General features: G+C 41.8%; 1 protein-coding gene across 1 annotated transcript in view; it reads left to right on the plus strand.

Annotated features, from left to right (window-relative positions):
- LOC131838637 (maestro heat-like repeat-containing protein family member 1) overlaps positions 1 to 13,796 on the plus strand; it is an 84,363-nt gene that overhangs the window by 9,468 nt on the left and 61,099 nt on the right. Inside the window, exons 5-13 of the mRNA XM_059185067.1 lie at positions 190 to 282; positions 720 to 874; positions 1,242 to 1,382; positions 9,913 to 10,011; positions 10,576 to 10,654; positions 11,167 to 11,277; positions 12,234 to 12,307; positions 13,397 to 13,513; positions 13,721 to 13,765. Of these exons, the coding sequence (XP_059041050.1) occupies positions 190 to 282; positions 720 to 874; positions 1,242 to 1,382; positions 9,913 to 10,011; positions 10,576 to 10,654; positions 11,167 to 11,277; positions 12,234 to 12,307; positions 13,397 to 13,513; positions 13,721 to 13,765 (914 nt within the window). The remainder of the gene's footprint in view (positions 1 to 189; positions 283 to 719; positions 875 to 1,241; positions 1,383 to 9,912; positions 10,012 to 10,575; positions 10,655 to 11,166; positions 11,278 to 12,233; positions 12,308 to 13,396; positions 13,514 to 13,720; positions 13,766 to 13,796) is intronic.

Genomic DNA, 13,796 nt, shown 5'->3' on the forward strand with positions numbered 1-13,796 from the left:
GCTGAAACTCAGATAAATTAAATAACAGGTTCAGGGTTGCCCAGACTCTGGAGGTAGAACTAGGATCAGAACCTGGGTATCCTGGCCTCCAGTCTATAATGTTGGCCTTAGTGAAGGATGTTCCTGGCCTTAGTGAAGGATGTTCCCCTCCCTGGGATAGGGATGTCTTTATTGTACTTTCCCTCTTAGATGCAGCTTCATACGTTGGGGTCACATGGGAATATATCCTGCGCCTTCTGAGGATGGCCCAAACAGAGGATGATATGTTGGCATTATGTCATGGTAAGGGTCAGGAGGGTCTGGGGAAGACTCTGTTGGAATCAGGGAGGGAGGAAAGAAGGGCAAATAAAGAGGCTGGTCCCTCTAAGTAGGGATCCAGGAAGGCTGGGGAGGGCCAGGAAATGACTGAGAGCAGACCAGGTGTGAACAGCTGCTCTTCTGCATCTGACTTCTTGGCCTGGATTGGGGCAAGGACCAAGTTTGATAAGGATGCTATCGGCGTTGATACCCTCAACCACTTTTCCTTCCCTTGCTGTGTTCCAGGTGTGGTCACAAAGGAAAAATAGTTGGAGTGGTGGTGAATGGGTTGGTGTTTCCCAGTATAGGACCCTAGAAACACTTTTAGGGTTGGAGATGAGAAGACTGTGCCCACATGTGTGTTTGTTTCCCAGGGGAAGGGAAAGGTGATGGGCAGCTCATACTCCCTGCATTCCTCACAGTGCTCAAAGGACTGGTCATCAGTGCCCGGAAACATGTGGATTTGTCCACTACAGATGATGAAATAATGGACATCACAAAAGAGGCCGTGTCCTTCAAGGCTTATCTCACCCTCAGGCTTCTCTTCAATCGTTGGTCCCTAAAGACCAACAACAAGGTGGGATTTGGAGTAGTGGGGTTGAGTGGATGGCTGCAGGAGTAAGTCTTGAGCCAAAGATGGGGCAGGGCCATGTCTGTCTATTTAATGGTGGAAGGATAACTTCAATGGCTCTTCCAAAAGAGCAGGGTGACTTTCCTTGGGCTCTGTTTCCCATTCTCCAGAAGAGTATGTCAGAAAATGCCACTGTCAAGCTCCATATTTGTTAAATACACAATTAAGCAACTTAAATTTACTGATTACTGTTATTAGCCAGGCACTGTGCTAGGCCCTGGGGATAAAAAGATGAATAAGGAAAAGCCCCTAAGGAATTGTCTTGTCTTCATCCCTGAGCTGAGGCAAGTTTGTTGTGTCTCCTTGGGCACAGGTGACAGAGCAAGCTATGGTAATAATCGGTCACCTCTTCTTCCTCATGCCATCCTCCAAACTCAAGAATGAAGTGAACCGGTTAACCCGATGGCTTATGACTTTGGTATCTGCAAAAGTGACACCTTTCTACATTTCCCAGGTGATTGGAATGGGGTGAGAAGATAATTTAATTAGTTTTTGCTTTCCACATTTATTGAGTAATTAATGCTAGGCTTGGCAAAGCATGGCCCACAGGCCAAATCCAGCCTGAAGCTTGTTTTTGTTAAATAAGGTTGTGTTGGAATTCCACTCTGCACATTTGTTGAATTTGTTGAATAGCCCTTTGAATCTCTCTGACTTTCCCGTTTCTGACCTCTAGATTCAGACATAAATGGCTCATTAGAGAGACAAAGCCCACCTGGATAATCTGTTTTAAGGTCAACTAATGTGGGACCTTAGTTACATCTGTGAAAATCCCTTCATATCAACATCTAGATTACTGCTTGATTCAGTAACTGGGAAAGAGGGCCTGAAATTTGGGAGCCATTACAGAATTCTGCCTACCTAAGAATTGTTATACTAATGTTAAGTATTTTTAGGAGCAAAGGATGCAGTACTGGAACCAAAAATTTCTGATTGTTGTTTTAGTCCTTCCATTTCAGTGGCATTCCTCCAACAAAGTTCCATCCAACTTTTAATGGGTATTTCACAAAGTAACCTGTGTTATTTGGCAAAATGGGTGGGAAATACTGAGTTAAAATTAGTATCTTAAATGTAGAATTTCCTTAGAGCCTTCAATACACAGGCTAGTCTTGTCCTACAAAAAGCAAACACCAACATGGTGTTAGAGTTGGAGGAGGTTTATTGGAGGAACATCTGTGAGGGAAAATAGGGAGGGAGCCAGAGGAGGCTGGGAGCACTCAGATGGCGATGTATGTCTGAACCTTGGCAAGGAGAAGGGAAAGGAGGGAGGGAAGGGAAGGAGGGAAAAAGTGAGGAAGGCCTTAGATGACAGTATGGTTCTAAAAAAGTTTCAGTAAGGCCAACATGGAGTCCCTGAACCAAAGCCACCCATCAGAAAAGTCCCATATCTTGAAGGAGTAGGTCTGCCTTAGCGGACTTGCCATATTCAGTCATTGGCTGGAAGAAACCTGTGGGAATCTGGTTTCCGTTTTAACACAATGATGGATTTTAGAGCATGACAGCTCTAAAAGATATCTAAGAGATAATGGTTAATTATGCACCTCAGAATAGGCATCTGAGAGGTCTATTTTTCAGGGTTGCTAAATATGCTAATGTACATTTGTGAATTTCCAAGATGAGAATTTTTTTTTTTTTTTTTTTTTGTGCAACACTCATTAACATCGAGTTTCCAGGGACTACGGTTTGCAGTCTACCATTACACCACCACCTCAAATGCACTTCCCTTGTTATAGAAAGAGATGAACTTTCTCACATAGCTACTCTGAGTTTTCCGATTAATGGACCACCCACACAATCTCTTGTTTGATCTCCCTCCTGGCATGTGTCTGCATGTTGCCTAGGGTAGGGTCTGTGAATTTGGAACAAAGGTTTGCTCTATGTAGTCAATTAGTCAGTTGGAGGACGAGATTTTTTCTCCAACTACTAGTCCACAGATTGTTCATGTGTCACACAGTGGAAATGTTTTGACTACTCCCTTTTCCCTTCTCCTTCTTCCTCCTCTCTCACTCCAGGGCATGGTGATTGAGAATCAAGATATTTATCAGCCTATAATATAATTTTGGTTGGACATCAACCAGCACTAACCAGCCCTAGTTAAGCAAACTGGCCCTAATGGGAATCCATCAGGTAGGGGAAGGAAAAGAGGAAATGTTGAATATCCAAAATCCAGTGGAGGGATTTCTGCTTCTGGTGAAGAGGGAGTAACTGGGGCAGATTTACTCTCTTGCCTGAAACAACTAAAAGCTAGACAAAGTATATGAGATAATGGTTTTTAAGACATTGGGTAGGAGGCAACAAAGAACAGTGATTCCTGATAGGAAAAAAATGAGGTGAGCCCTCTTGTTGTCCCAGCTAATTTTCTTAAGAGAGTTTCCAGGTTGTGGCATAGGGAAAGAAAACCCAGGAAGAGTCTAGTGGACTTCCTGAGGTGACAAGGTGGCAGTGAGAATCCAGGGAGACCAATGAAGCTATAGTTTACAAAGCAGAATATTAAACAGTCTGTGAATATGAGGAAACTGTTTCAGGTGAGGAAAAGAACAAAGAATTGAGAGAACAGTAGCCAGAGTTCACATGGTGCCAGGAATAGTACCTGTTCACACCAACCAGCTTGAAAACTTCATAACTCATAGGCATTGGGTAGAGCACTGAGAAGGTGGGGCAAAATTAAGAGCAGGCTGAATACTGTTTGGTCTAACACATTTTAAAAGCAAGACCCTCCCCCCACAATCAAACCATTTCCAAGTAACTACATCCCAGAAGAAATTCAAGAATATAAGAATACAAAAATACCCAGCACTTAATAAGGTTAATTTACAATGAGTGGCATTAAATAAAAAATCACCAGACACACAAAGATGTAAGAAATTATGATGTATAATAGGGAGAAAAATCAATCAAAACTGACCCAGAACTCACACAGAAATGGTAGACAAGGACACTAAAACAGGTATTCTAACTGTATTCTGTAGGTTTGAAAGCTAGATTGGAAAAGATTGATTAACTTGAAGACATAGCAATAAAAAGTATACAGAATGAAACACAAAGATAAAAAGAAGTAGGAGGAGGAGGGAGGAAAGGAGAAGGAGGATAAAGAGGAAGCTTCGTGAGATATGGACAAATTCAAGCAGCCTCATTTATGTTCAGTTGGAGTTCCACCAAAAAGGGGAAAGACAGAAAAATATTTGAAGAAATTGTGGTTGAGAATTTTCTAAATCTGAAGAAATTGATAAATTCACAGTTCCAAGGCACTAAGTAAACCCCAAACACAAGAAACATAAAACTACACCAAACCATATTATATTCAAATTTCTCAAAACCAGTGGAAAAGAGAAAATCTTAAATGCGGAAAGTAAAAACAAAAAATGAAACAATGAAAACAACACGTTTCAAAGGGGGAGGAATAAAGATTCTAATTGGAAACAATGCAAGTGAAAACATAGTAGAATTCAAGGTACTGAAAGAGAAACACTATATCCTAGAATTCTGTGCTTAGTGGTAATATCTTTCAGACTAAGAGAAAAAAACATTTTCACACATTAAAAAAAGCTGAAAGAATTCATCACCAGTAGACCCATATTATAAGAAACGTTAAAGTCCTTCAGGCAGAAGGGAAATGATACCAGATGGAATTATGGATTTATACGAAAGAATGAAGAAAACCATTAGAAATGGTAATTATGTGAGCGAATTTTTTTTTTATTTAAACAATCTCTTTATAAGGTAACTATTTTAACAAACATAACAATGTAGTGTGGAATTTGTTGTATGTAGAAGTAAAATTTATGACGACAATAGCACAAAGTGTAGTATTAGTATACCTATACTTAGTGTACGAAAAGTAGTATAATATCACTTGAAGATTAACCAGGATAAATTAAAAATGTGTGCTATAGGGACACCTGGGTGGCTCTGTCCTTTGAGTGCCAGCCTTTAGCTCAGGTCATGATCCCAGAGTCCTGGGATTGACTGTGCATCAGGCTTCTTGCTCAGCGGGGAGACTGCTTTTCTCTCTTCCTGCTGCTCCCTTTGCTTGTACACACTGTCTCTTTCTCTGATGAATAAATAAATAAAATCTTTTTAAAAAATGTGTGCTACAAACCCTGTCTAGCAACCACTAAAATAATAAAGAGTTATGGCTAATAGGCCAACAAAGGATATCAAATGGAATTATAAAAAATATTCAATTAATTTGAAGGCAGAGTTAGAGGGACAGGAGAACAAAGAATTAGGACTAGTAGGAAACAAATAGCAAGATGATAGATTTTAGCCTAACCATAATTAATAAATAAGTAAGTAAATAGATAATCATATTATATATAAGTGGTCTAAGTACCCCAATTAAAGGCAGAGATTGTCAGATGGATTAAAAAAACAATACCCACCTATATCCTATATTTCCTATAGGAAATGCACTTCAAAGATAAAGATACAAATAGATTAAGAGTAAAAGGATAAATAAAAATATTTAGGCATATCTTGGAGTTATTACAGGTTTGGTTCTAGACTACTGCAATAAAATGAATATTGCAGTAAAGCAAGTAAAATGAATTTTTTGGTTTCCCAGTGCATATAAAACCTATATTTACACTACACTGTAGTATAGTGTACAATAACATTTATCTAAAATACAATATAAGTGCTTTAAAAATACTTTATTGTTAAAAGAAAGCATCATTGGAGACCTTAGTGAGTTATAATCAGTGATCACATATCACCATTGCAAAAATAAGAGTGAAAAAATTTCAAATATTATAAGAACTACCAAAATGTGACACAGAAACATAAAGTAAACAAATGCTGTTGGGAAAATGGTGCAGACAGACTTGCTTGATATAGGGTCACTACAAACCTTGAATTTATAAAAAAACAAAAACACCTTCCAAAGCATAATAAAGTGAAGCAATAAAACAAGGTATGGCTGTACCATGTTAACATTTATGGAAAAAAGCTGTTTCTGCAGTATTAATATCAGATAAAGTATATTTCAGAGCAAAGAATATCATAAAGTATTAAAAAATGTCATTTCATAATGATGAAAGGGTCAATTATCAACAGCACCTAACAATTCTAAATGTTTATGTACCTGCTATTATGTGTCTGTTATTATAACAGAGCTTTAAAACTATATAAAGCAAAAACTAATAGAACTGCAAGGAGAAACAGAAAAACCCATAATTTCAATCAGATTTCAACATCCTTTCAACAATTGATAGAACAAGTAGATGATCAGAAAGTGTACAGAAGATCTGAGGACTATCAAACAACTTTACCCTATTAGCGCACAGATTGGAAAGGAAGTACAGTTGTCTTTATTCATAGGCAACATGATTATTTGCATAAAAATATGAAATACTCATGAATAAATCTGAAAAAAAGGTAATACCTGTACACTGGAAACTACTAATCATTGCTAAAGGAAATTAAAGAAGACTTAAGTAAATAGAAATATGTGCAGTATTCAGGGGTTGAAGATTCAATATTAATAAGTTATCAGTTCTTCCCAAGTTGATCTAGATTCATTGCAATCCTCTTTTTTAAAAATCTCATTTTTAAAAACATTTTCTCCTGTTTTCATCTAGAACTTTGATCATTTTAGGGTTTACATTTAAGTATGAGACATTTTTTAAAAGATATTATTTATTTATTTGACAGACAGAGATCACAAGCAGGCAGAGAGGCAGGCAGAGAGAGAGGAGGAAGCAGGCTCCCTGCTGAGCAGAGAGTCCGATGCGGGGCACAATCCTAGAACCCTGAGATCATGAGCTGATCTCAGGTCTCTATTTTTTTTCTAGGACACTGAGATCAGGTCATGATCTCAGGGTCCTAGGGTCGAACCCCACGTCGGACTCTGCTCAGCGGGGAGCCGGCTTCCCCCTTTCTTTCTCTGCCTGCCTCTCTGCCTACTTGTGATCTCTCTCTCTCTCTCTCTGTGTCAAATAAAATAAAAATAAAATCTTAAAAAAAAATCTCTACACCCAATATGATGCTTGCTTGTACTTACAACCCTGGGATCAAGAGTCCCACCTGTTCCACTGATTGATCCAGGTGGGTGCCCCAGATTCATGGCAAGCTTAACCAAAATCCTAGCAGTCTGTGGCGCCTGGGTTGGTCAGTCAATTCAGAGTCCCCATATTATGCTCCACACTAGGTGTGGAGCCTACTTAAAAAAAAAAAAAAGAACCTAGCAGTCTTGCTTGTTTCCTTTCTGGTTTTATTTATTTATTTATTTATTTGAGAGAGGGAGAGTCAGAGGGAGAAGCAGACTTCCCCACTGAGCTGGGAGTCTGATGTGGGACTTGATCCTGTGACTCCCGGATCATGACCTGAGCCGAAGGCAGTCACCCAACCAAGTGAGCTACCCAGGCCCCCCCGGAAGGCTTTATTTAATAGGAATTGACAACCTGATTCTAAAACTCACATGGAAATGAAAAAGACCCAATACAGCCAAAACAGTTTAGAGAAAGAATGACAACTTATAAAACTACAGCAATGGAGACTGTAGTATTGGTATTAAGACAGATGAATGGATAAATGGAACTGAATAGAGATTCTGGAAATAGACCTACATATTTACTGCCAAGTGATTTTTTTGGCAAAGGTGAAAAGGCAATTCTTTGGAGAAAAGATAGTCTCTTCAACAAATGGTGCTAGAACATTTGTATATCTATACACAAAAAGAAAACTTCAATCCATACCTCATACCATGTATAAAAATTTTTATTTTTATTTTTTTAAAAGATTTTATTTATTTATTTGACAGAGAGAGATCACAAGTAGGCAGAGAGGCAGGCAGAGAGAGAGGAGGAAGCAGGCTCCCTGCCGAGCAGAGAGCCTGATGTGGGACTCGTTCCCAGGACCTGAGATCATGACCTGAGCCGAAGACAGCGGCTTAACCCACTGAGCCACCCAGGCGCCCCATACCATGTATAAAAATTAACTCAAAATGGCTCATACTGTTGGCACCTGGGTGGCTCAGTGGGTTAAATCTTTGCCTTCGGCTCAGGTCATGATCTCAGGGTTCTGGGATTGAGCCCCACATCGGGCTCTCTGCTCAGCAGGGAGCCAGCTTCCTCCTCTCTCTCTGCCTGCCTCTCTGCCTGCTTGTGATCTCTGTCTGTCAAATAAATAAATAAAGTCTTTTTTTAAAAATGGCTCATACTTAGGGCACTTGGGTGGCTCAGTGAGTTAAGCTGCTGCCTTCCGCTCAGATCATGATCTCAGGGTCCTGGGATCGAGTCCTGCATCGGGCTCTCTGCTCAGCAGGGAGCCTGCTTCCCTCTCTCTCTCTCTCTGCCTGCCTCTCTGTCTACTTGTGATCTCTGTCTGTCAAATAAACAAATAAAATCTTAAAAAATAATGGCTCATACTTAAATGTAAACCTTAAAATTATCAAAGTTCTAGATGAGAACAGGAGAAATTTGTGTGCAGTTGGAGTAGGCAAAGATGTCTTAGCTACAAACCAGAAACATGATCCATTAAAGAACACAAAACGAATAAAGTGGACTTCATCAAAGTGAGTAACTTCTGTTCTGTTAGAATGAAAAGACAGGCGCCAGACTGGAAGAAAATATTTGCAAATCACACACATACCCAGAATATATGAAAAACACAAAACCCATTTAAAAAAATTTAAAAAGCAGACCAAAAAATTGAACAGCTGCTTCACCAAAGAAGATATGAGGATGACAAGACAGCCACCACGGTAATAGTTGCTCAACATTGCATAGATGTGAGGGACTTTAAAATCATCACAAGATGCCACTATACATCTGTCAGAATGTAAACTGGCAAACCACCTTGGAAAACGGTTTGGCAGTTTCTTAAAAAGGAAGTGAAGGTCTGTAATGACAGAAAGCAGATCAATATTTGCCTGGGGAAAGGAAAGGTGCTGGAAGGGGAGGGAAGGAGAAATTACAAAGACCTAAGAGGAAACTTCAGGTGTAGTAGGTATGTTCCTTACGTTAATAGTGGTGGTTTCCTGAGAGTATACATTTATCAAAACTTAATAAATTGAACACTTTATTTTTAAAAAATATTTTATTTATTTATTTGACAGAGAGAGAGAGAGAGATCACAAGTAGGCAGAGAGGCAGGCAGAGGGGGAGGGGGAAGTAGGCTCCCTGTTGAGCCGACAGGCTGATGAGGGGCTCTATCCCAGGACCCTGAGCTGAAGGCAGAGGCTTAACCCACTGAGCCACCCAGACACCCTGGGACACCTTAGATACATATCATTTTTGGTATCAGATGTTAATAAACCTGTTTTAAGAAAACCAAATGGCATGTTTACACATGTGAAAACTAAGGTTATCTGTAGAACTGTTGTATACCAGTGATAAGAAGAACCCACAAAATAATAAGAAACCACCAGGTAGGGGCACCTGGGTGGCTCAGTGGGTTAAGCCTCTGCCTTCGGCTCAGGTCATGATCTCAGGATCCTAGGATCGAACCCCACGTCGGACTCTCTGCCCAGCAGGGAGTCTGCTTCCCTCTCCGTCTCTCTGCCTGCCTCTCTGCCTACTTGTGATCTCTCTCTCTCTCTGTCAAATAAAATAAAAATAAAATCTTAAAAAAAAAAAAAGAAACCACCAGGCAGAGAGTAGAAATGTAGTCTTTTAGATTCAGTTTTCAGAATTTTGAAACTCATAGAATCATGGAATCAGTTCTTGCTTTGGCTCTGATTAATTTACTCTGCTCCCTTGAAGTCAGCCAATACTCGAAATGTTGACCTTCCCTAAAGTTTTCTGTGGAGTAATGAGATTATTTGGAAGTAAGTGTAGTTTACTCGGTCAGGGGGAAGGGCAAGTCATGGCTGTATTTGACTATGAAAGAATTAGACCCTGAGCCTTTTTTGGAAGGATCCAAGAGGGCAGTGTGAAACCATGATGACTTGGCCCATCCTTGAAGAGAAGATGTGAGGACAGAGGATTTCTGCAGAGGCTGTGGCAAGTCTGGGCTACCTTATGCTTACTCTGTCTTTATGCACACAGTGTATTTACCAACTTATGGATGCTCTGGCTCTTAGTGGCTGTGGAGGTATAAACTTGGAATCCCAGCTGGAAAATATTACAGACATGCTGTTCAATCAGGTGAGTGCTGTGGGGCTAGAAGCATCCTGGGCTTGCTTTTTCTCTCTTCTTTGGAGGCGATGGCTCCCACAGCCCAGGTCACAACCTCTGTAAAGGCAGGTGTCTTTCACATGGTAACCTTAACCATACACATCTCAGGTTTCCCTGGAATAGATAAATGTCTGGATTCTGGGCATAGACTAGAATATTCTCCATGAGATAAATTGGGTACGTTCTGTGTGTTCCTTGAAGGTCACAGAACTTTGTTGCTCCCCCTAATCTCTAGCTAAATGGCAAGAGGTTCAAAGCACCCCATCATGTCTGTGAAAAATGTCAGGGCCTCTCTGTTGCAGCCTAGAGTAAGAAGGTAATTGAACATTTTGCAAATAGGTGTTACCTTCTGTATGATTAATTTGCTTGCCACTGTCTTCTCTTTGGGGCTGGGAATGTGGATTCCTGGGTTTGTTTTCCTATTCCCCTTTATGGCTAAGCTCTACACTTTCCATGGTGCCTTGGTTCCTCCATCCACACCCATGGCCCCTAATTTCAGTCCTCCTGGGTCTGATGGCATTGGTCTCCCCACAGCTGAGTGAAACAGTCCAGGAGTCAGAGCCTCACTCTGCACGGAACCATATCTTTGCCCTGAAGGCTTTCTACACCCTATGTAAGTTAACACAGTTCCCTAAACCTAGGTATTTGTGTGGGTGGGCACTTAGAGTAACCTTCGTGTCTCCCTGGACCAGAGCAGGGACCTAGGTTCTCATAAGGGGCTTCTATCCTTCTAGAACAGATGCAAAATAATCCGTGTGAGCTTTGCTTGAAATTCAAGGAATCTTAAGGGGCAAAGATGTAGCTCCACTCCCTTCACCTGAAGTTGGCTTCCCTTTCTTCTTCAATGAATACAAGCTTAGAAGGGTGATCTTGTCATTACAGCACTAATGATCATGTGAGGCATGCTGACCTATGGGAGGGCACATGGTGGGGCAGGGGAGGGACAGAGCCCAACTTAGGAAAGCATCTAGCTAGATGCCAATCCTCTTCCTTTTCTCCAGCCTAAAAGACCCTAATTTATCTGGTTCATGACATCATGGTTTGCTGTAAGCATGATTTACTTCTACTTACCACTCGCTAGTTAAACTTACTCTTGATTCCCTTGTATTTGCCCCCTTCTGATAGCCAAGTTATACAATGATCAGGTGCTATTCTTAATACAAAAGACCATGAAAACAAGTGATCCAGCCAAGATAGTATCAGCCCTTCAAGTTTTCATGGATGTGTTCCCAGAAGGTGAGTGACCATTGGCCTAATCTCGGGGATCTTCTTTCCTATGAGAGTTCTTTTGTCCGGGAAACAGTCCCATGTATAGTTCAAGTCACAGTTTTAAACTTAATGTAAACTCAAAGTAAATTCAGTAGGTTTAAATCTTGGCTTCACTTCTTATTAGCTGTGTAAACAGGGGCAGATTGCTTTTAGTCTGTGCCTCTATTTTCTCACCTGAAAATGAAGGTAATGCTTCCTTTAGGATTTTTTCGTGAAGGTTAGATGAGAAAATGGATGTGAGATACTTAGACTATTCCCCAATATGCAGTGAGTTTTGTAGTGGTTTAGTCTGTGATTATGATCTTGGGGAACAAGCATCAACTCCAATCCAGTGTTTGCTAGACCTTTGCTCTGTGTCTAGCAGAATGCAAGGCACTGAGAACAGACACTCAAATAAGACATAGTCCCTGCTCTCAAAGAGTTCACTATTGCGTTCAGAGTGTGAAACAATGCAAGATAATACGTGAAAAGTTGTTCAAATGTGACCGTGGTTATTTGCAATAGGAATATAGAGAAGGGGTCAGTCGGGAGATGGGATGGGCTCTGGAGCAGGGAAGGAGATTGTAACAGTGAGTTAGGAGATGGAATTTACATAAAGAAGAACAGTTGTCATAGTTTTAAAGGTTGTGGTGTATGGGGCAGTGGGGGTTGCGGGAATAGCTTGACTGGGTTCGTGGGCATTCGTAGGAGACTGGAAAGAGCTGGGGCTCCAAAGCCAGCTTGATGAAAATCCCATTTTTTGTCACTCTTCAGTCTGGTTTGAAGCAGAGGGATGGTGGAGATAATCTTTGGGCGCTCTATCTGGTCCTCGAAGACCAGGACAGTACCTGGAATTCCTCTCACCTGTCTGTCTTGTGCCTCCCAATACGACAGAGGAGGCGGAAGGAGACTGATCCCCAGCTGCGTGTGTGTCTTTTCTCTAGTGCCCCAGACAGAGCAACTGAAGAATGAAGTGATGCATTCCGTCATCATCATGATTCAGGACGATCTCAAACCAGTGAGTAGAAAGGCAGAATATTTGGGCCGGGAGGGCAGTTGCTTTCTTGAGACCTTGAAGTTGTATAAAATGGAGAGGGGAGGCTGTTCATGGATGAGAGAGGTTAGGCATCCCCTTACCAAGCCCGCCCTGGCCTCAGACTCTGCCCATGGGTTACATGTGAGCTCTTCGGAGCCTGAGAAGGATTTGAGAAGTGGACAGGTGGTTCCTACCTATTTTCTGAGCCTCGTCAGTGGGGACACAGAGCTCTAAGGAATACTAATTCTTTTTTTTTTTAAAGATTTTATTTATTTATTTGACAGACAGAGATCACAAGTAGGCAGAGAGGCGGGCAGAGGGAGAGAGAGGAGGAAGCAGGCTCCCCGCGGAGCAGAGTCTGATGCGGGGCTCAATCCCAGGACCCTGGGATAATGACCCGAGCTGAAGGCAGAGGCTTTAACCCACTGAGCCACCCAGGCACCCTGCATACTAATTCTGCCCCCTAAATATTCAGTTTTCTTGGGGGAAAGAAGACCTCAAACATCATATCTAGCATGGGGTCCGTGGCACCATATTTTTAGCAACCTTTGCCCGAATTGGAGGCAGCAAATACTGCTCCCAGCTCTGGATTGGACCAGGTGGACAACTATGGCACCATCCCTAAAAACCAATTCCTAAATCTTCAGAAGGTTGATGGAGAGACTTGGATCTTGAGGGCTGGGCCCTCAGACTTGTGGGATTCATTTCTGACTTTCCTTATGAAGGCTAGAACATGGGACTTCTCCTGGACTCTGATTTCTCCCTACCCAACTCTTCTGTCCATTACTTATGTAAGGCGTGGGCAAGCTCAGTGCTTACAGTTCTTCAGGAGAATGGTAAGAACTGAAATAGGCTAGAACTTCAGGGTCGAGTAGGGTTGTCTGTCATCACCTAGAGACCAGTGAAGAGTCACATTGGGCTTGAAGTTGGGAGATCTGAGTCCCTTGAAGACTCCTGTCACAGGCTCTTGTCCTCTGTGTTCTCACCTGGAACATGAAGGGTCATACTGATGTGCCTTCCTATCTAGTCACATGACAGGTGACGCTCCCCCCTCAAAACTACCCCCTGCAGGTACGGAAGGCCCTCCTGCACTTCATCGAGATGCTGGGCCGGCATGACTACTTGGCCGTGCCCCAGGGGAATATCATCATCAACTATGTCATCAAGCTCAGCGAGTCTGCCTGCTCTGTGAGCAGGGGCCAGGCAGGGAGGGGACAGAGGGTGGCAGCAAGAGAAGGGCAGGTTCGGGAGCACGAGGGAAAGAAGAAGAGGGCATCGTTGGCACAGTGGGAAGGGGCTTTGGTGTCTAAAACTCTGAGCAGTGAGCCAGGGGAGGCCTTGAATCAGAAGACTCAGCTAGCATTGGTTTCAGATTTAAATCTTTTCCTATTCCAGAATGAAGAGGACATCCAACGAATGTGTTCCGAAATCCTACAGATGGTACAAGCAGCTAGGGTCAAAGAGGCTCCTT

Source organism: Mustela lutreola, chromosome 8 (assembly GCF_030435805.1).
Source record: "Mustela lutreola isolate mMusLut2 chromosome 8, mMusLut2.pri, whole genome shotgun sequence".
Taxonomy (NCBI): Eukaryota; Metazoa; Chordata; class Mammalia; order Carnivora; family Mustelidae; genus Mustela; species Mustela lutreola.